Here is a 23943-nt window from a genome sequence, read left to right on the forward strand (position 1 = left end):
AATCTCCCGGTAGTGTGCACCTGGGAGTGCGCGGAGGAAAGAACTCGCGCGAGAGAGAGTAGGAGGTCGAATTCCCGACGGAGAATCTATCAGCCGCAGGCCGGAGAGGTGAGGCGGATGTAAGGCCGAGAGGTGTGTGGACCGCCGCGCCGGCTCTCGCGCCGCGCCGCGGAGCCGGTGAGCGTGAGCGAAGGACGAGGAAGGCGCGGAGGAGATAGAGGAGGAGGAACCTCCGCGCCGCCGATCTCCTCGCGGGCACGACGGGCTCTACGGCCGTGCCGGGGCCCGTGGAGCCCCGCGAGAGCGCGGAGGCTGCGGTTAGAAAGCGTTGGTGCCGAAGTGTCGAGGCCACGGCGGCGTCTCGCCTGCTGCTGCTGCTGCATGCCATCTTCGTTCGCGCACGGTGCCGCTGCCCGACTGTCCAGAATACCTACGCCCGGTGTCCGGACCGGAGCACGGTGTTGCGAGTGCCGCGAGTCCGACCGACCGACCGACCCGGTACCAGTTGACCGGCGTGGTACCAGTTGCCGCGCGCTCGCAGTCGCAGCCGCGGTCGCACTCGCAGTCCCGCGCTGCGCTCCGTCACCAGTTGACTCGTCGCTCGTGCCCGCGCGCGTGCTCGCAGGTGATCCATCGTAGCCACTGACGGCTGAGATTGCTTCCTCGGAGAGACGTGCGCTTGAATACCTAAACCACGGCAGGAACCGCGGCGCCTCCGAGAAGAATAGGTACGTTATCGAATAGAACCGAACGCGACTGCTTGAGGGGCGTTAGCGAGAACGTTCAGAAGACTTAACCCAGCATGTCTCAAATCGGGAGATATAACGTCTTAAAGACGTCTTAATGATGTCTTTAAGACGTCATTTTCCGATTTGAGACATTATGTTCGCTGGGAACCGACATTTTTCAGACGTCGTTCGGACGGACTTTTTTATCCCGTGTCAGGACGCGGACCGTTATTGAAACTTTGTCGGAGACGACTCTCCCGTTCTACGCATCTCGCGCGATCCAGCGCTCGCGCGCGCGCGGTGGGATGCTCGAACAGGTGCGTGTATCACGCGCGCCATCGGCTGCAGTTTAGAAAGTGCAATGAACCGTTTCCCCCTTTTTCGTGGTTTCCGTGTAGCGCACTTAACGCGCATACTTGCGCGCGAGAATGTGCGAAGGCGAGTATGGGCGCGGGTACTCGTGCGTACACTCGAGTTTCAAGCGCACATGACGCATCGTAAGAAGGCGGTCCGTGTGACCGTGTCGCAGCCTCAATGCCAACGCAACTCACACGTCCATTCATGGAAAGAGTAAAATGATGCGAACATCTCGTCTATCGTCAATCTATACATCCGATTTCGAAAACCGAAGGTTTAGCCGGTTTAGCGCAACGATAATCTAATCTTTTCTTTTAACTATATAAGTAAATAATCTCGAGTTTGCCAAATACACGCACGTCTATTAAACTGCGAAGAAATCTTTTTAAACTTAATATTAACAAACCATTGAATATATTGAATTAGATTATATAGCAACTGTGGTGAAATTTATTGCATTTTTACGATTTTTATCACACTCCCGGGAAATTATTGCATTTTCTCAAAACTGTACGAAAGGATTAACATGCCCTCGATATATCTGCTATCTAAATTTAAATCCACCTCGCGAAATTGGAACGTTCGCGTAATTATAATTGCGGGGATTATCTCGCGAAACGAACGGATCGGACCGGAATAGATCAACGGGATATTTCGTTGTCTTTCAGATAGGCGAGAGGAGGTCACGCATCGGGTGGACGACGTAAGCGTCTCTCGGTGCCTTCTTTTCATTTCCCTCGAGGGGCCACGCCGACCTTTTAGAATTCTCAGACGAGATCCGATCGCACGGCCAAACGCAGGAAACACGCCGGTTGCGGCAGGTCGCGAAGAACGGATCCGAAGATGGCCTACATTATCTGGCCTTATCGATGAGAAGAACCACTCCAGCCGCGCCGTGCGAGCGACTTGACTAGAAAAGGAGAAATCCAGCCGTGGAAAGGAAAAAAATGGGTCAAGCGTGGTGCAAGGAGAGAACCTCCAAGGCCCAGGACTCCAAGTCTCCGTTGGATCGGGTTTTTGTACGATGCGCGCAACGGGTACGTATATACGAAAACATGTTTCACCTCTTGTTCAAGCAGCTCGTTAATCGATAATCAATCATGTGTGTTTATGATCGATGACGCGCGAGTGATTCGCTAACAAGTTTTCCGCGCGAGAATGTAATTTATGCAAACGCTCTCGCGATATGAAGCCTCATGAATATTTTGCTCCAGTTTGAGAATCGCTCGTTTCATTGTTTTATTTCGCGACTTGGATTTTATAACAAATACGCTTTTCCCCTCCCCGTGTTCCGCTGATAATATTTATAACGCGTATTTACATATTTTATAGGTATAAATACATGTCAAAAATGTTCGAGCTTTTATATTGACCCCTTTCGGGGATTACATATCTGTGACAGGTCTTAAAACTAGGTCGAAAATTAATGAATTTTTATTGTGGGTAAAATTATGTTTCATTAAAAAATAAAAATACATGCCTTGTAGAGTAGTCTTTTGAGAATATTTCCCGCAAATTTCAATAAAAAATAATAAAAATTGAAGTCCTGACAGCTATTTTCCCGAAACAATGTTTTGAAAATCGATACCAGAAATATCTCGGAGACTTATAAGTGAATGCATGAAATTTTTTGCAGCCACTCTCAATATACAATAATCTAGTCCTTGTCATAGAATTTTTTTCGATTTATTGCTTAGTTTTTTATAAATAAAAAAACCGATTTTTGTAATAAAAAATTGCATTTTTCGAAAAATCAATATTTTAAAAATCAGCTATGATATTTTTGTTATTTTTATTGAAATTTTCTGGAGATATTCTCGAAAGACTACTCTACCAGACACGTTTTTTCTTTTTTTAATAAAATATAATTTTACCCTGCACAATAAAAATTCGTTAATTTCGACCGAGGTCGGTCAAAAGTACGTAACCCCTTTGAAGTCAGAATATAAACATTACAGTCAAAACAGGTGTATGAATATTTCAGCTTTTGACGTTGAATTCGGGGAATAGTCCAACTTCCGTGGCAAATAATCCAACTCGTGTGTGACTGTGCGATGACTATCGTATTCGTGGCGCGTCACGAGAAACATCTGTTTGCCATATAATTTTGCACGATCGTTACGCCGCGCCGGTCGTCTCCGGTGTAAGCGATGAGAAGCGCGACGGTATGAAAATAAAAAGAGCATACGGAGAGGAGGCCGCTGGTTTCCACGTGCACTTGAAACAGATACGGAGATGCGCGTCCTCGTTATTATATAACGTATGTATACACACATACAGATGCTCTGCGCTCTGCGCACGGATTGCGCGAATCTGCGAACGCGTGCTAGGCGTGCGTGCCACGCTAATTTGGAATCTCGGGTATGCGGATGCGATCGCAATTACTAGCGACTACCTGCTTTTACTCCGCGATAGCGTAGAATCGATAAATTATATATTAAAGGGGCTAATATGCGCATTTTTCGCAGCGAAAAGTTGAGATTCGACGCAATCTTTCTCGTAACCTTTGAAAGACAACGCGCAGCTGCGGACTTGATGTAAATTTAATATCTTCTATCTCTTGAATAATAATTTGCAAACTTCATATTGTACACAGAAAAAAATTAGTCTTTGTTCGAGACGTATATATTCAAGTAAACACAATCATTGTTTCATGTATAGGGTGTTCCAGGTCAATAAAACTTCAGGATCTTAATAGGAAATTGAATTATATATATAAGCAATATATAATTTCTTTCATAGAATTTTATATTCTTGTATTTCAAGAATATTATAATTGTCACATAAAGAGTACAATATGATTATTTTGATGATAATGATGTCTTCATCTTTTTCTGATTTCTCCTTCTTCGTTGTAACATAATAAAAATGAATCAACATTATTTGTGTTCACGTAGAGAATATTGAATTTTAAAATAAGATCAAACTGTCTTCATCGTTATAATATGAATATCCTTTAAAAGTAGATACTGTTATTCTCTATCCAATATTTTTTGCTTTCCACTAATAAAAATTATTTTTGAATAACAAGAATATATTTTTCTTTATTGAATCATATATGTATAACGCTTTGATACAAATAATTTATCTTTGTTTAACGCTGTATACAATTTTATTTTAAGATTTACATGTCAAAAATAAAGATATTCTTTAAATAAGAATATTTTTTTCTGTGTATTATCGCTATTTTGTCAATCTTGCTCGTGTTTTGATCTCGTATTTATTTCAAAATACTGATCTAACGATGTTTTCGCTTCCGCTCAAAGGCGAGCGGCAATATATTTGGCGCGTTAAAAAGCGATCGCTTTAAAACGGCGCAGATGGTCTCATCGGTAGATTCGCGAGAGAGAACGCACGTTACTCACGCGTGGTATTACAGTCAATTAGACACGGCGTGATAAGTTCGGTGTTAAACGCGCCGCGCGCGTCAAGGATTTCTTGTGTAAGAAATGGCACAAGAGAATAAATCAGGTCGCGAGGTCGGGTCGTTCGGATCGCTTCTTACGGTTTTTACTTTGTTCACATCGGAAAAATGACTCGCTAGAAAATTACCTTGCGGCCTTTGCGGCAAAAAAAAAGAGGAAAAATCGCGATGTATAAACGCAAGTGTTATTTCCTCTATACGAATATTTTCGTTTCCTCTCTCTCCGTTCTTTCGAATATTTCCACAACGTAACTTCCTATTATCATACCAAAAAAATTACGCGCAAATTACGCAGATCGCGCTAACGTAACAGTCGCGTTGTATCGCGTTCGATAATTGTATGTTTCTTCTACACGCTAACGTATTTTTCTTCCTGATACGCCCACGCGTTCCGATTGACAAACAATCACCCCGCTCTCGCGCCATCGGAGACCGAATCGCGAATCATCGAGGTATTTTTAGACCCGATTAAATTGTGCCTTCGTATGACGTGGGTCGCGAATGCACGTATTATTCATCCCAGTGTGTACTAACCGTGTGTATATATATACGTCGCGTGCCGCTACGCGGCATTCCGGATTCGCGTCGTGTAAGCCCGTGCTCACCGGTAAAATCGCGGAATTGATATGATATCTGTATTTGCACAATTGCGTTGTTCCTGCGCCGTAATACACCACGTGCGTCTTAGTACGGGATCGAGAAATTGGAGCTCGAAGCCGTCGTACAAACGCGAAATGCCTCGCGCGCGCTCTTCACGGCTTATCTAAACACGAAGCCTCAACGACGCGGCAATTTAGTTAGAGACCGATAAGTATTCGCCGCAATGGGAACTTTGTCTCGACCGCACTTTTAGTTCGCTGTTATCTTTATCGAGGGTGAGTTAAGATTGCCGGTGGAAATATGATTACCTGACCGTTCCAGGATGGGACTCGGACCAGCCCTAGTTTCCGGTCTTTGCCCACGTTATCGCACTCGACATTCCTACCTGGCGGGCATGACTTAAAAAATATGCTTTGCTGATTCACTTGCGTGTACATACATATATGCGCATTTGGAAAACTGTATTGTCAAGTGTGTCTCAAGGCACAACATCGCAAGGAAAAAAAAGGAGAGAGATAAAATTCTACTTTAACATTCTATTTGTTTCAGTTCAAAGAATAATTTTTGAGTCGTAAAAATATCTGGATATCTTCTCAGTTGCCGTCTTATATTCTTAAACAATTAAAATTTTCAAAATTTTCTAAACTTTTGGCTCACAAAATCCGCTTCCTGTCTAACAAGAAAAACTTAACGGATTTAATTATTCATATTATTCACAATTACTGCCGGCTTGTTCATAAAACTAGATTTATCTCAGATTTGATGAATACATCGTCTCGAAGAATACCTCGACGAGCTGACCTGGTTTGAATTGTTAATGATATGTTACTAATATCGCTCTTATGTATGAGCTCGTCGAAATGGAAAACGCAATGTCCTTAGCGACGCACGTTTGTGTAGCGTTGCGTATGTGTGCGTACACCATGTATAGGCGAGAGCTCGTAGAACTATGTGAATACAATTACGTTCGCGTGATGTACACTGTGTATTTGCGATTGAAGCATCATGGTACCTAGTACCGATCTAACAGCAGAATGGAGAGTTACGTAAAATGCGAAACTGTATTCTTTTATGACAGTGCTACCAGTGGTTTTTTTTTGTATGCTAGCGAAACAAACGGTATTTGCATATCAGTAGACTTTTCTTTCGGCTTCTTATGAGTCCATATATGAATAAACAATGGATTAGAGCTCAAAACATACATATCTGTTCCAAAAATAGACTCTTCTCAGTGATATACAAAGTTACCTTCGCTAAAATATAGCGGTAAAATGTATGAATTTTTATGCACAGACTTTAATGAGATTATTACAACATCCTGTAGAGTATACTGCCCAATTAAAAGTTGGCACTAAAGGCTATACATTTTCTTACGTAAATTTATGATGAGGAAGTATGTAAATATTAGCAACATTAATTCTGACAAAGCGCCAAGTTGACCAGTCAATTAATTTAGTGTCTTTAATTAAAAAAATTTTGATTGTTGAGATGATCGATAGCAAGATAAATTATTTATATTACGCAGCAAAGCAAATTACAGAGCCAACTTTTATATCTTGTTACATTATTTTAAAAAAAGTATTATGAATAAGTTTCTGCTTTCATATTATATGAAAAATATACTATATAGAAACTGTATATTATATCGCTAAATTATAATCAAACTGAGCGAATTCGTTAGATACTAAATACAATTTAATCTTGAAAATTTCGAATTCGTTAGATAATCCTACGACCGAAAAAGACAATCACGCCTCGGCGACGCAATCGCAGCTTCACGCAGGTAGACGTTGGCCGATCGACCTACGCTACTATATTATTAATAGATAGTGAAAGTTACATTAGATATTTGTGCAGGAACCCAGAAAATTGCCCACTGTCACGAAGACATAATAAAACTTTGGTAACAACCGGTGCCGTAATGCGCGCAGATTTCACGCTAGGGTCTCAACTTTTTGCCGCATTGACATTTGCCGAAACAACTGTGTCGTGCAAAATGCATTTACAATTGCGATAGAGGATCTCCCCTTCTAACGTACTAAACTCACCCGCTAAACTCGCTAGATTCACTTTGTTTCGTGGGAAATTCATGCCTTTTTTCGCATGCACGCATCACGTGATTCGATTCCTGGCGCCAAAAGTTACGCAAGAGTTCTAGAAATTCTTTACGATCGAAAATTTAATATACAGAACGAGATTTATTTTGCAACGACGACGAGTCTAATGCGCGGTTCTTCTCTAAATCTTGTGGTTTCGCCACTAATATATTAGAGCAATTGCGATAGTCATTACAAAAGAGAGGATTACTCTATAAATTTGAGTAAATACGGGCACTTATAAAGTAGGAGCGAATTTTTTTACTCAAATTTATAGAGTGTCATAACTCACTCCTACACAGAAAAAAAGAAAGTGTTAAATCAGGACTTACATACTTGTATATAAGAATCTATAATCTTGAAATGAGATGTAAATTGCGTTAAACGAAGAAATCTTGTTTGAATGAAAGTATTTATATAGTTTAATCAAGAAAAAAAAGTTGAAATAAAAAGTTGAAATTCTTATGAGAAGATTATAGATTCTTGCTTATATACATAAGTATATAAGTCTTGATTTAACACTTCTTTTTTTTCTGCAGTGTATGAACATTAATCTATTGCACTCGAAAAGAGTGCCTTTTCACTCAAATAAAGTGCAATTTCACTCCAACTTATAGAGCGCATTTTTACTCTTTCTTAAAGTGAAGAGTCACTCGAAATGATCACAGGCTTAATTTTCACTTTTCGTTACACTTGCATTTCACTCTTCAATTTTTAGAAAATATGATTGCAATTTTCTAAACAAATATGAAGATAAGTTTCAAGTTGTATCGTTGTTATACTGTTGCAAGAACGAACGGTGTTCGCGACGGCGTCATCGGCGTCATCGACCACACACTTTTGTGAGTGGTCGGACGGCAGTCCCGGGGGGTACCGGGCGAATGCGTTTCGCGAACAACATTTCGCTGAAACAACAGTCCGCTCCCGGACAGTGGTGGCGACCCGGGTCCTGGTTCGGGACGTAACTTAATCGGCGAAATAACTTTTGCTCACCGACTCGCCCGGCCCGGGTGACGTGTCGCGCGCGAGAAGTTTCCCGACAAATTTGCAATGTAAACCGCGCCCGGAGGAACGGCCGCGCGACACGTGTACGATTTCCAAAGGGCTGTTCGCCAGCATACGTGAAATATACCTTACCTACGGTGGAAGGGTAACGCCGCCATCTCGCCGTGTACCCGCGCGAGATCGATGCAAGGACACTCTTCTCGTCCCGTTTAATCTCGTTAACGCCCTATTATTTGCCGCGGCACTTACAACGTATCTATATTACGCCGAAGCTATATTCCCCTTCTCCCCCCCCCCTGGCTCGTTTACTCGCGATTAACCTGTCATGGGCCGAGTTTTAATTCGTTGCTCGAGTTTATCGTAGCAGAAATTGCGGAAGGCTCGCTTCCTTACAGAGCCCCGGGTAACTAACGGATTGCGTACTATAAAGTTCAAATTATGCGTACAAATCGTGCAATTTGAGTTAGGTGAAAGCGAGGAAAGAGCTTTTCACGTTTCTCGTTAACGATTTCGTAGTTTAAAAGGAATTCATTCTTCTTTTTCGGGAAAATAGAAACTTATTTGTTATGACAGCTGTAAATAAAAAGGGCAAAAACCATACACGTCCTCTGGGTCCCTTCGTTCTCGCGAACCAACGGAATTAGCGAAAAAATGACGTTTGGTTGGAGTTCGTCTGACACGTTCAAATTGCCAAAATCATCGTGGCGTGAAGCGAACGACCTTCCTCGCTATGCACCGATTCCGATCGATGTTTTGTTCCGTTCGATTCTTTTTTTTCTCTCTCACGAATAGATCAAATAAAGACCAAATTGGCCTGGTGTTCGAAATGTCATTATCCTATCCACGCCCAGTCGGAATAAAATATATCTCTTTTTCAGTAACTCTGAAAGTTACTGAAAGTTACTAAAAGGCCAAATATCATAGAATTTGTTCTGCGGAATTTTGTTTAAAAAGAGATATTTCTCTTTCGTGTGGCGTCGAACGTACATTCGCGCGACGTATCGTTGATAGGGTAACTGGGGGGAATATGCCAGTGTGGGGAATATGCCACTCGTTATGTTTAACAAAGCTACGGCTAGGAGCGTTGTTGTAAATACTGTGAAATTGTTAAAAATATTATATCTGACGTTTTGCCCAAGACAGTATGACAAGTATGACAACGTGCTTTTTAGAATTTTCTTAGTGTTTTATATAAGATATTCTTCAAGCATTACACTATTTTTAACTCAATCAGCTTGTCGTTCTATTAATATTGGTTAGGATGAAAGTATTCAGTACGTCGCCGATTCGTTTTACTGGCAATCGTATATAATACAGGCTCATTTTAATATAAAACTGCATCTTGGGGGAATATGCCACTACTTAGGGGTAAAATGCCAGTACTGTTTACAGCTTCCTAACCTACTAGCAGGATACTGCTAGTAGGTTAGGAAGCTGTAAACAGTATAAATAAATATTTTGCCGTATAAATATTGAAAAAATATTGAAAAAATGATGAAAAAATATTGAAAAATGTTGAATAAACACGTTTATTTTATGTGCTAAGAATATTATAGGCTACATACTTAATATTTTGCAAAATTGCATTCCGAATAATTTAGACTACTTGTAGCACACAGAGTATTATTGAAATGCAAAGAAAGTAATAAAAATATTCTTTTACATGTTTTTAGACAAGAATGCCCTTCTAAAGTTAAATTACTATACATGTTTGTATATGTGGCATATTATCCCATACTATGTGGCATATTATCCTATACTATGTGGCATATTACCCACATTGATGGGTAATATGCCACTTTGCAACACTTTTGTATTTCTTTCTTTTTAATAGTAAACAATCAAAATATTTCATTAAAATCATATATAAATAACAGATAAAAGAAGGAAAAAGAAGACCAGTATGCAAAGATACCTCAAAAAGAAAGAGAAATAGGAAAAAAATCATATTTTTCTTAAGTGTGGCATATTCCCCCGAGTTACCCTACATATAGGAAATAAATTGTCCAACGTGCTGAGAACGACACGACACGTCACATGCGAGTCATCTGAGATATCTCGTAGCCGAAGGCCGATCGTAAAGACGACGAAACGGTATTGAGCTCGACCGGTGCTTACTTACACCTCTCTCGCACGCTCGTGTTTTCGCGTCCCGCGAGGATACAAAAGGGTATTATGCAACGCGATTCGCACAGCGGATGGCCGCCGATTGTGTAATCCTTCGACAAGAGTGTCAGGGACCAAGTCGTGTTTCCGTTAAGCTTATTGCTCGTGTCGTCTTCCCGGGACACTTCGCTAAATTGAAAGATAACGCGCGCGTTTGGAAACTGTTCCCATTACTTGTCGCGAATCACTTGTCGAGTTCGTCAATATATTCTATATAGAATGTAATATATTTTTGTATGGAATAGATTGTCGTAATTTGTCTAACAAACTAATGCTTCTAATTTCGCTAACGCTTATTATGCCGCTAATTTCGTTAATAGTTTCTAATTCTATTGAGGAATAAGTGTAGCGAGCTAGCACTAATTGAATAGAGAACGCTAATTGGATACTAATTGCACTCAATTTTAGTTCTAATCTTCAAGTTGCGACGCGTATATTAGGAGATACTTTTAAAATTGCGCTCGTCTAAAATTTCTTGACGAAACGCCTTCTTGCTTCTAAGCAAGTTTCACGCAATATTTTAATGAAATCGCCATTTTTCAAAGTCAAATCTCTCCCGAGCAATATCTCGCAACGAAGAATTCCATTTGCTCCGAAAGAATTATGAGAGTCATCCTCCAACATTTTAGAACGCCGCGAGATTTCTGAATTGTAAGAGTAAGCCGAAAGGAAAAAAAATTGATGCAGCTACTTTATCTACGAGATTTACGACGGCGATTTTTAATCAGCCGGTCGCGCAAAAATGGATTTTTGCGGTCACAAACTTTTTGAAAAAGGATTTCTGGGGCACGATTCACACACAGGTCGCGTTCTATGGTTTTCGGTCGAGTAAACGAGCCGATGAGCCAGGTAATGCGAATTAGCTTAATCGGCTCCCCATGCGATCGAATCGACGATCCTTCATCCACCTCGCATCTTGACGCCCTGCCTGGAGAATTACCCTCGCATTCTCTCTCAACCTAAGGGCGCGTCGAAGTAATTACGCTGTTAATGACTTATTAATCCTCGATGGTGCTACCTTTAAGCCAACGAAATAGAATCATTAGAATGATCCTGCTCGATCTCATCCAATTATTTCATGCTTCATTGTTGATATTATGAATCTCATTATTTTTCGCTTTAAAATAATTGTTTATAATAGAATCCAAAATCTGAATAAGAGATGTTTCTAATTTTCTTCATTGTATTTTACGAGGTAAACTCATCGTCAGAGTGTTGCTTGATTAGTAATCGAAATAACACGAAAAGTGTTTTCTTTTCTTCACGAAAATCTTCATAAAAATGTAGTTCAGATGATAACGTGTTCAGATTCATTCATGAATTTATCAAATCGCTTTGTTGTTTTTACTTTGAGATCTTTTTTCGTAAGAATACTTCATATACATATTTTTATTTTCCTCACGGTATTTTTCTCTTCATCTAAACTTTCCTAGAAATGCAGAACGACAAGTATAACATTCACGCTTACCTCTGTTGCAGATTTATCCAGGTTTAAAGGAGGAAGGATCGGTCTTGGGAGGCGCCACGCAGAGAGTTACGAGGTACGCGCGCACTTGTTTTCTCTTCTTCTTTCTTCTTTTCTTCTTCAAACTTTGCTCATGCATTTCGCGATTACGAATCGCGAAAAGCAGCATGCGAGCTTTATCGGGCATGGTGTAATAGGATTTCAGTGTCGCCTTTTAAGAGTTACCTCGTTCTATACAGTTTCGCTGACGGTTATTGCCAAGAGCGCGCATCATCGTTGCTGTTAATTGCGCGAGAACGTGGGTCGGAGATAATCACTTAGGCGACCCGGGGATTATAATTCGCGCGACCATATTAATTCCGGAGAGATATCTGAATCGATGGAAAGTGACGTGCGGTAAAGCTCGCTCCTTCCTGGTGATCCAAAAATTGCGTTATACGGTTAATGTGATTAATGCCGTCGTCGTACGTGCCGTCATCGCGCACACAGGAAGTCACGTTACAAAAGAATTTATGAAAGGAGGTCCGCTAATTTAAGTTGAACAATGGACTTGGTGGCTTATTGGCTTAATGGGCAAGTAATCGCGTTACTCGTCGTCCACTTTCCGCCAATCTTGGAACGCTCGGGTACGAAAGCCATATTATGGATACAATTGGACATCATCGGACGCGAGTTACTAAGCGTGTATCAGGCAATTATTTCTCCGACGATACGACATTAAAGAAATGTTATAGATATTTTACAATTAAAATAAACGGCGCTATCTTTTCGACACGCAATAGATCGTGGAACGCGGTATCGCGATCGTGTTATGATCCGTCGATCGCGCAATAAATCGCGCGATATATCGCACGTAAGGATGGAAGAACGCAATTTCCTGATGCGACGGCAACAGCCTCGGAGTGAAATCTAAACGACCTAGCGCGTAAACGTCATCGTCGAAGGTGAACCTAACTTTACAATGAATTGAGGAGAGGTGGCGCGGGCTCGACCTTAAATGGTCACGCTGTTGTGTCAGGCGAATGGCGAACGCTGCGTCGCGCCCAATAACGCAATTTTATTTCTGCCTCGCCACTTTTCGTAATTGAATCATCCGGCGCTCACAAGCGTTACAATCGATTCATCTTCTCTATCTTGAGAAAAATCGAAACATTTTAGGCACTCGACAATTTTTTTTCTTAAGACCGCGGGACCGGGTTGTTTGTACCTTAAACTTTTGTACACCAGTCTGCAATTTGAAATAAAAAAAAAAATAATAATTGCGGTTTAATAAACGACTTTAATTAATTTCTTTGTACTGATGTCAAAAAAGAATTTTCTTTCTTTTCAAAAAGAGAAATAAAAACTAAATGAAAATAGTCTTTGAAGCGTTCTTTTTTATCGCGTAAAATGTCCTACAATAGATTTGATACAGTTAAATGTTAAAATATTCTAAAATAGAGAATCATATCATATCAGCAGAATGCAAATGTTTAAAATAATAAAAAAAAAGTTGGGCGGAATAATTTATCTCATCGTCCCATTTCGTTTTCTTGCAAATAATATATATCAACGGAAAATTATTGATAATACGCGATACTCGGTTCGGCTGAATTTCGGATTATCGTAATGCGTCGATTGCGAGAGGGAGAGGAATCGAATTTTCGACAGTGGAATATTTTCGGAGTCCGGACACGTTACATGTAAAATGTGTGGCGCGTTGCGGGCAGAACGGTGGTCCCCCCGGTGGTTCTCTCGTTACCGTGGAAAAGGATCTACGCCGTGTGACAGCTTTATCCTATATTCAGACAGCTTTTAGGCTGTGTGACAGTGAATCCACACGGCGATGATCGAGCGTGGGTCGGCCGCTTTAGTTTGCTCTCGTTCCTACGCCTCGTTCCATCGATTCCTTTTTAGGGTCAGTAGACCATTTCTGGACCTACTCGCAAGTGCGAAAGTCTAAAAACTACCTACTGCTGTGTGTCTGCGAAAGCAGAGAAAATCCAATATTATCGAATTTCACATATTTATGCCACCGAAAGTAAACTGTATAGAAATGGAATAAGTTAAATTGAAACTTTCGATTACAAAAATACGACGAAGGAGCGATTTGTAATTTTAAATATATGTGTAATTTTAAATCTATTTAAGCAAGCAGAGAATCTGTTTTCTATGTATAAATATTAATTTGCTTGAGATTTTTATCCATTTTCGTTTATATAATTTATTTTTTTACATAATTTCGACTTACACATTTCTCTCTAAAAAAAAAGATTAATTTTTACACTCTTTTGCTTCTTAATAACGTAATTTCTACAGCAATATCGTCATAATGCATAGTAATACTTTCAAAATCCCCCGATAATATCATATACATTAATCTCAGTAATCTACCTAGAAATCTGAATGAGAACGTGCGGCAAGTGACCTGCTTGTTATGCATATTTTAAAAGAATTTTAAAAAAACTATACTACTATACTAGACTTTACTACTGCTCAATTATGTACCTGTTCGAAGGAATCTACTTTCTCTTCGATCTCTTTTTTTTTAAATGGTGCGGTGCGCGTACGGCTACGTCAATTAAATTTTTTTGCCTCGCTGGGGGAACGATTAAATTGATCGATAAGTTTGCCGCGATAGTAACGATCAGGTGATTGGCTCGCTACCTCGCTACACGGCGAGTTAATATTTCTAATTTATTGTCGTCAAACATATCATGTAGTTACACAAGCATTCTTCTAGCATCATGTTACAATCTATAGTATGTACATCTATAGTATGTACATGAGTAATATACCTGAGTATATTCGTATAAGTGTGCACCGAGCAAAGGCGAACTTATCAAAAATTCTTTACAGATTTCAGACAGATACAAGTTTTCGTAATTCGTCCAATATTCTTTTAATGTTAGATAATATTATTCATTAAAATATTGTAACTTAACCCGGAGACGGGCGCCTGAGGTAAATTTTATCCCTCAGTATCGAAAAAATAAAGCTCACGCGCGTCACAGTAATTTTAATGTGCTTCTTTCGTTTTTTAAATATTTTTTCCTTAATTTAAAATATGCAATTAAAAATATGCAATATATAATTAATAATAATAACTTTTTAATTGGGATGTAAAAATCATCCCAGGTGATCATTTATGTAAAGAAATTAAGTTAGCCCGTTCTCAGGTTAAATCGATACATTTGTTCCATATTTCATTTTTGTATGATTAATAAATCATAACTTCTATCAATGTAAATAGAAATATTTCAATTAATAACATGTTGCAGTGTTTTTGCTTGAAATATTTTTAATAAAAAATTATTTTTTAGTTATATCTCGAGAAATTAGAGATAATATAAGTATATATAATAATTTTTGGGTAAAAATTATTTTCCACTGCGTAGCGCGATAATGTTAATTGTCAATTTTAATCTGCGCGAGTTATCGATGGCGAAAGTTTATTTCGCCGATAAAATGTATTAATAACACGTCCCGTGTAACGAGTGATACGAGTACACGTTGTAAAATTATGTAGTAATTTCACAACAGTTTCGTAACCGGCAAGATATTCTTCATAGCGCACCGTTAGGATGCCTGACGTTGAATCAGTGTTTATCATCAGACCGTAATTAACAACGCAGATAGTAATGTTTATTTTCACATTAAAGCCGGCAGAGGTGAAATTAAGCGATGAAAAACCGCGTGTTTAACGTAATAACATTTTATCGTTGATCGCTCCGCCAATTATTATCAGAAAAATTACGGAAGGGTGTATCCTAGATTAAGGATAAATCATCACGTCGAATCGAATCTCTTGACGTGGACGTGATGCAAACCGAACGTTAAAAATCGCCGATTCAAACGTGTATTGATAATAATCACGTTTATAACACGCATATTTTATTAATCTATTCTGATAAAACACGCACACAACGGAGATATGCTTATAATAATCCGCTCGTCGGCACGAACTGTTCCAACAATGTGAATTTTAATTCATTTGAGCCCGCAAGAACAACGAGGATGATCATTTCGCGTAAATTATTCGCGCACGCCGTGGCATAAATTACGATGCACCGGCTCGTATATATATGCGCGGGTTAACATAGTAAATAAACTGCACGTGTCACACGCTGTTACGACCCGGTACAGAACGAGCAATCAAGTCCACATGTATTAATATCCATTAAGTGTAGGATAGAATATCGATCAATTGGTTATGCGTATAGTATTTCCTAAATGTTAAAACCAGAAACAAAATTTATTTTTTATTTCCATTAGTTTTCATCTTGTTTTAAGTGATCATATTAGAAGAAAACGCATTGTTTTATCCTCATAGACATGACTTATTATTATTTCTTGCACAATGAAAATTGTAAATTAAATAAAAAAAGCATCGCTTCTCTTATAGAGAAAAGCTCCAGTTTTTTAACCAAGAGCATGCTGAATATTATTTTTATGTTATTTAGTATCTTCTTGTTTTAATAATTTATTAGTAATTTCTTTCTTTTTTAAGAAAAACTTGTTATAACTCATTTAGCGATTGTACGTTGGAGGAATTTAATATTTTATCATGTTGCTCCATATTGTGATGCTAGTTCAATGTAAGTAAATCACTGATAAAAGATGCCCTGGCGAGAGACGAACGGAATTCTTCCTTCTTTGTAGATATTTTGAAATCGTTCGCGTGCACCGTGGGTATTTTGTACACGAAGTTGAAAGGCACTCTCTCGTACGCGCGAGCAGGAGACTGTATGAGAGAAATTCCGGTAATGTTTCGCGTCCCGAAAGAGTTATAGCTCAAGGGACGCGAAGAAACACGGAATGCATTTGCGATAAACCGTATAAGCTTACGTAGCGCTCGCGCCGTAGCGATTCCGAATTATCTCGGTGCACCGAGCTGTAATTTTTGATGGACACAAATTGTTTCGAAAGTGGTACAGAATTAACAGTCGACTGCTCCGCGCATTCGTGACATTTGCGAAAGAATGCGAATTTATCTCGTACCGCTTTTCTCTCTCTCCGCGGATATACTCCCGCTTCGCAAGAAGCTACAGCCGAAATTCGAATGCCTCTAAACTAGGGCTGGTGATTTGCTTCGAAGGCTTCGACATTAAAATCTTTGAAGATCAAAGTTTCGAAGCTTTGGAACTTCGAACTTTCGAAACTTCGAAGCTTCAAAGAATCAAAATTATACAATTATTAATTTAATATAATAGTAATAGTCCATAGACCACAATCCACAATAGGCACACATTTATAAAATTATATGACAAAATCCAAATAAAATTTCTAATGTTGCAATTATGTCGCAAAGATATTTTTCGAAGCTTCGAAGACACCTTAAACTTCGAAGGTTCAAAGTTAACTTCGAAGCTGTCGAAGAACAACAGCCCTACTCTAAACGATACCGAACAGTTCAGTTTGTACATCATTTCGATGACAAACTATATAGCGAAAGTAGTAGAAAAAATTGCGTTTAAAAAAAAGATGGAGAAACGTTATCTCACTTGATACACGATTATCGGTGTTATCTCTAAAACCATTCTTTTTTAATTTGTTAAAAACTATTTAGATGTCTGGACACTTTTACTTGAAAAAGTCTATCTTCTCAACAAAAGATTACTGCTGCATACGCAATTAAGCCAGTTATCGATTATAAGCTCTGATATGCGCATTACTTCTTAATTATTCACGCCTATGTATCGCTGGTCTATATCGCTAGATAGTTAAGATATCCCCGCGCGCATCGCGATGGGTTTCCACACAAACTTAATGCAGAATACTCGCACGATGATCGATTACACGTATCAAATTCGCTCGCGGCTGTCATATATTTACATTCCGAGCTATAGAAGAGCGTTAGCGCGTTATAGCGCGGGGAGTAGCAGCGGGGGCAGCTCAACTTAATCTTTTCTGTGCAGCTCCGAAATAGGATACGCCGGTTCACCGCCGAGGGAAGCGCTCACGAGGGGACGGAGCATAGACTCCGTGGACAGGCCCTTTCATCCTAGCGACTGGGTGGACGTCAATCTCGAAGTGCCCAGCCCGCCTAGAGCGAGCTCGACTCTCACTAACTCGTTCGTCGACACTAGTCTGCGTCTCGCCGCCACACCTACGTTCAGCTGTAAGCTCGACAATTTATCGTCAGATTGATGTACAGCGATCGGTGGATCGTTACCGGGTACCGAGTACGAAAGCGCGCGCGATTCGGACCGAGACGAAATAAAATTACGGCGGAATCGAAAAAAATGTATTAAGAAAGATGAAAGGTATCTAATTAAAAATTTTTAATGAACGCGACTCTCGGGAAAATAGTCGCAGTTAAGAGAATTACAGACACGAGATTGAATGTATAGAAACGTCACGTGATGTCACGTAAAATTGCTGGTCGCCCGTGCGAATATCGCTGCATCGCTGCATCGCTTCCCATCGTCTCGGTACGGAACGCAATTTCTATTTCAAGTGCCCGGTTATAAGCCGTAACAGGAGTGCGCGCCGCAGGGACTGGCTCTCGCAAATTTAACCGTCAGCGCGCGGCCGTCTCTTCCGTTTCTTGTCCGAGCGTAAGACATAAGCCCGCATAATTTATCGCTGTACTACGTATAGATCTTTAACGAGTCGCGTTAACGCTGCGACGATGGCGCGGGTAACGGCCGCCGATATTGTTGGGCATTATTAAAGTCGTTAAAGTCATTCAATCTGTATGCCGCGAGCGTATCGTTGTATCGAATAGAGGAGTAGATGTATAACGAGCGCCGCGCGGTAACCGCGTTTATTCGGATAAATGTAACGCCGCAGGTTCCAATCTGAAGGACGTCACTCCGGTGCCACCTCCGAGGCGAAAAAAAAGGAACAGGAGCAGGCCCTTGCCGCCGAAACCGGACGAGATTCCTGAGAACGTGACCAATAATTTGAGACGCGGCGATACGTGCGAGGAACCGTTATACTTGTCGGTCAGATCGCCGAAGACGGGTAGCAGCGACCAGAACGGTGACGTCGAGGCGCGGGGAGCGGGAAAGACCTGCACGGAAGATCCGAAGCATGACAGTCGAAGGTTGAAAGAGATTTACGAACATAAGGCGAGTTAGTTCATCGTAATTGATGTTCCTCCAAGTTATCCAAGAGTTGGCGAATCAACGTCACGTCATCATTTTGATACAGCGCAATTTGAAACGGCGCTTGTTGGCTCATTCACGTCTTCACTAATTTATCTTGATGTTATATCGAATTTTAATCGGCATAGAATTCGTATCGACATAGATAAATCAAACGCGGATGCGTAATATATATAATATAGGTACATATTTTAATATTATCGTATTATTAAATGTTATCGAGCTTAAATTGTCACATTATTTGATAGGACAAGGAAACAATTTTACAATAAAAAAAGATGATTTTTAAAACGTCTTGTATGACTTGTAATAAATAACAAGTAAACAAATTTAAAATTTAAAAACATCAAGAGAAAGACACTAATATAAAACATATCTCTTCTGGAAATTGAAAGATATTGAAAATAAGACATTGTGCAAATTAAGCTTTAAAAATTAAACAAAGTAATTAAATATTATTCAGATTATCCAATTTAGCGACTGTGTTTTGCCTACTTCCTTTATTTATAAATTTGAGAAGAAAACTATACATTCTGCAATGTGAAATTTTATTTTATGTTTAATTTCATTATGTTTAGAATCATATTGATAAATTAATTCATTTCTGCATGGCGCCGTCCAATTTATGCGAAGAAAATAAAAAGCGAAAAATAAATGCAGCGTACTATTAGGAATTGCGCTAATCTCGTTCGAATTTCTCGTTCTATTCAACTTTCGATAACGAAAGTAATGACTTCCCTCGGCAGGTTAACGGCACCGGAAGGATAATATCTAGCGAGGTGGTTTCCGGCAAGAGAACGCCCGGCGACAAGAAAACTTCGAGGACTTCGGAGTCGGGCCACCATCACCGGAAAGCTCTCGAGAATGAAGAATACGAGAGATGCGCCCGGAATCAATCGATCAAGGACACTTCGGCTCCTAATCGCCAGGACAGACGGAAGTCGAAGGAGCTCGAGAGGCGGATCAGGGATTCCTCGAGAGACGACGACAGACCGGAAACAAATACAAGGACGAAGAACTACAGCACCGTTAGCTTGCCGAATTACGATGAGCTGGACGTGTCTAGGCATCCCCCGAGAAGCACGGCGAACGACGAGGGAGGTGTGGGGGAGAAAATGAAGTCGAGGAGACCCGTCAGATGCAGTACGGTCTCGCTTCCGGCCGAATCTTTCCTGTCGCCCTTTTCCGAGGTTCAGTACAATCATTCCCCACCATTTTATTTCACTGATCGAACGCAAAAATTTTGAAACGTCGTGGTGTCTATCAAGAAAAAAATGTGCAATTGCGAAGACTGTTATCGTCACACACAATTACATTTTTTTAAATTGTTATACAATCATCATCGTATAAAACAATCGTTCAAATTTTCTTTGCACTTGGAATATGTATAAAGTTCCTCGCGGCATTTCATTATTTCATTGAAGAGATTTTTCTTGATAAAGTTACGTTTTCTATATGTTTCCTCATTTCTCTTTCCGTCAACTTTTTAATTTGATTCGTTTCGCCGTATTGGCGTACCAAGAGAGTTACGGAACTAAGACGATGATTACACTCGTGTTATTTGTCGATTGTAGAAAACCAGCGTGTGCTTGGAGGACTACATCCCGCGACGTGGCAGCATCGAGCACCTGTCGCTATATCAGGTGCTGGGCAAGTTGGACTCGAGCGAGAACGAGGTCACCGACGGCGGATTCATAAAGTACGATCCGAGTAAATTGGAGGATTGGGACCTCAGTGACATCAGTAATTGCGACTCGAACCAACGTCTCTCTGTCGAGGTACGTTTACAAAGCGAGCCGCGTTGAAATCGATATTAAGCTGACGCCCCGTTAGCGCTGGTATTCCAATGAAACTAATCGCATTAAGAAACGTATCTTCGCTCTCTCGAAAATAGAGTAGATTTATGTCCGCGAATTTTATTTTTCACCGTGGAACATCGCTCTAATTGTAAGTAGGAAATAATTAATTTTTCTGTCATACCCTAGATAGATTTGCACTAAAACTATCAAGGGGTGTCAAAATGTTCCGTTTGACATTTTATAATAATTTATTACTCATTTTTGAAACGTCTTAATTTATGAAATTTTCCCTGACTTTTTTATTAAAATTACATAGATGATTAATTTTATTAATTTGTTTTCTCTTTTCTTTTCTGAGATTTCTTCGGTAGAAATAAATATAGATTAATCTCCGGTAGTTCTAGTGTTAATATCATTTCTGCGCTACATAATATAACTGATTCAAATATTTCCACATAAAGTGATAAAACACATATTATTCAAGTATATTTTAAATGTGGATTACAGAATACGCCGCGGATTGAAATCCATAACGACGAGTCTGCGGAAAGTGGACTTCCTGATGGTATAGACGTTGTCGACCACTCGCGAAACGTCGAAGCCGGGGAAGCCGAGACGACTGAGATGAAAATCTCGTGCGTTCAAGATATGATTTCGTCGTTGCAGAAACCCGAATCTTTCGGCAAGACAGGATCGCCGATAGACGAAGGTAGAGACTCGAAGTATCCTGACGAATGGCTAACAGATCAAAACAGGTATCAAAATCAATTAAGATGTCTTCCACGCAAAAATGTACATTTCAGAGGATTGACTATACTACTGTAACGTATGGTCAATTTGTTTCAGATCGTTAAGGTACTTCGATCCTCCCAAGATGTCGGAAATCTGTCAAGTATCACCGATTTGCGAGTTAGCGACCTCGCCAGTTCGTAGGGAGCCTTTTTTTCTAAACGAGGAACTTCATCGCTCGGCTTTTGGTAAATATTTACGATAATTAAATATAACGATTGAAAAATCGAACATATATACATATTTAAAAATACTACGGGTTCGTAATATGTTAAAAGATTTCAATTAATATACTAAAAGTCCATTCTACAGTTTGTTGACTTGAAATTAACGTTAAAAATTGATTTACGTTGTAATTTAACAGTTTAAAAATCTTTGTGATATAATTAAATTAAATAGTTGGATTCTAACTTTTCTTCGATGAATGTCTTTGATCATAAAATCCTCTTAACTTCTTGACATTTTATCGCAATCTGCTCGTTCTAAAGTTCCATAGAAAATGATTCATAACGAATCTCAATCCGGAGAAAAAGTGAAGATGAGTGAAATTCTTCTCCCTATTTACAAGAAATCGTCGGCTATGTAAACCGAATATATGTCCGACCGCAGCTTCCGCGTGCCCTTCCCATCCCATACACTTATTCGCTCTTGGATTCTATCTCGGTCGGGTAATCGTCTGGAGTGTAGAAGGTATCCAACTATTCGCGTACGTGACTAGTTAAACCGCGGACGTTCCATTTGGCAGATACGATCGAAGGGTCCTGCAGGAACGGCGCCGTCATCCGGGAATCCGATCGATCCGACCAATCGAGGCTGATGTTCGGCCGTAGCTTGTCGAACGAGAGCGAGCCGTACGACGATCCGTACGAGTCGAAGGAGTTGCGTGCGGCACATTCCGACGTAACGAACAAGTTAATCAGAACGATATCGGAGGAGTCGCTGCCGCGGGAGATGCTGGAGGGGGTCGACGAGGAGATGGTCGACTTCTTCGACGAGAAGCTGGCCAAGGACGCGACGAACAAATTGAAGAAGGATTGCCAGGATCAGCTAGTAAAGACGCCACCGCCGAGCCCGGAGCCAAAGATCAAAGCCCAAATCCTGGATAACGATCATTCGGCCTTGCTGAAGGTTCTGAATGACGAGGCGGCCGACGGAAGTAATCTCAGCTCGATGACGCCGAGCCTCACCGAGCTCGAAGCAGCGCTTTCGGATATGTTGGAGAAGGAGGATCAGCCCGACGAAATTATGAAACGAGAGAACGCGAGCGAGGAATGCAAATCGACGCTCGTGGAGAAACTTCTCGAGCCGGAAATCGTACCCGTGGAGAAGCGCAACGCAATCGACAGAAGCGTGTCGGATCAATGTCGTTCAATTAATGATGACATTCTAGTCGATGGTACGCCTGAGAATAAGACAGATCGGTTGTTTTTGGAACAGCTCCACGGAGACTCGACGTCGACACCGAAGAAAAGAAAGGTGTCCTTCTGCACCTGGGAAGAGAAGGTCATGCTGGACGTCGATTTGAAAAATGACGAGGCATCGCCGCGTAACGAAGTGCCAGAAAATTTAGACGAGGCGACGACTCCTAATTTGAAAGATTCTGTCGTTAAGTCGGAACTAGGATCGAGCTCTGACTTTTTCGAAACCGTCGCAGGTGATACGAAGGATAGCGCGAGCTCTGTGGGAGAAACATCTGAGAAACCTATTAGATTGTTACAAAATTTGGAAGACGTAACGGAGGATTTGTTGGAACAAATCCCTACGCCGCCACGAAGGAAGAATAAAAGTTTGGGTATTACGAAAGAGTCAGTCAGGAGTATAGACAATTATCACGAAAATCCTGATCCTGGTCCCAATGACAGACTCATTTAATAATTTCAGATTACATGATATCGTAATCCGCTGTTGTGTGATCGTGCGCGATAATATGATCCTACAATTTTTGTGCCACATAAATTGTTAATATTAATTGTTAATATTGTTTAATACATTAATTCATTATCGCTATAAGCTAATAACCATGTAATTAATAATAATAAAAAAAGAAAAAAGTATAACATATACATTGCTGTTTTTTTTCCAATGTCTTTTATACGTTTAACGAAAATATCGCTACAGTTGCATTACTATACATATGGGGGATTCTTTGCCAAATCGGTCGATCGCCGACCCTGACTTCTTTTGATTTTGTTCTTAATTTTTTATTACAATCAGGTAACTGAAATAAGTATTCCTAATTTTTTTTTTCAAATTTTTATCTCAAGTCATATTCGAGATATAGATATTCAAGGTTTTGAAATCCATCTTCTCCGGGGAAAATATTCAAATAGCCGTGACTTTACACTTTACTTCTATTTATCGGATCGTAAAAAAAATCGGTTACGAAATTAGTTGGAAAGAAATGTACTTTTTGAAAAAAAAAA

General features: G+C 40.2%; 1 protein-coding gene across 1 annotated transcript; it reads left to right on the forward strand.

Annotated features, from left to right (window-relative positions):
* LOC139784387 (uncharacterized) lies at positions 1–23581 on the forward strand. The gene is made up of 10 exons (XM_071723555.1): positions 1–728; positions 1754–2122; positions 11856–11917; positions 17739–17941; positions 18616–18896; positions 19679–20122; positions 20507–20710; positions 21239–21486; positions 21578–21708; positions 22266–23581. The coding sequence occupies exons 2-10, from the start codon at positions 2033–2035 to the stop codon at positions 23390–23392; spliced, it is 2790 nt and encodes a 929-aa protein (XP_071579656.1). The 5' UTR covers positions 1–728; positions 1754–2032; the 3' UTR covers positions 23393–23581.
* The last annotated feature ends 362 nt before the right edge of the window (positions 23582–23943 follow it).

This window comes from Temnothorax nylanderi, unplaced genomic scaffold (genome assembly GCF_030848795.1).
Source record: "Temnothorax nylanderi isolate EJ_2023f unplaced genomic scaffold, tnyl_v1.0 TNYL_tig0620_pilon, whole genome shotgun sequence".
In the NCBI taxonomy this organism is placed as follows: domain Eukaryota; kingdom Metazoa; phylum Arthropoda; class Insecta; order Hymenoptera; family Formicidae; genus Temnothorax; species Temnothorax nylanderi.

Excerpts from the sequence above, each read along its gene's own strand:
- LOC139784387 (XM_071723555.1), top strand. The coding sequence starts at position 2,033 with ATGGGTCAAGCGTGGTGCAAGGAGAGAACCTCCAAGGCCCAGGACTCC. Across the intron at positions 20,123-20,506 it reads TCCTGTCGCCCTTTTCCGAG|AAAACCAGCGTGTGCTTGGA; the intron begins GTTCAGTACAAT and ends TGTCGATTGTAG. Across the intron at positions 21,487-21,577 it reads TGGCTAACAGATCAAAACAG|ATCGTTAAGGTACTTCGATC; the intron begins GTATCAAAATCA and ends AATTTGTTTCAG.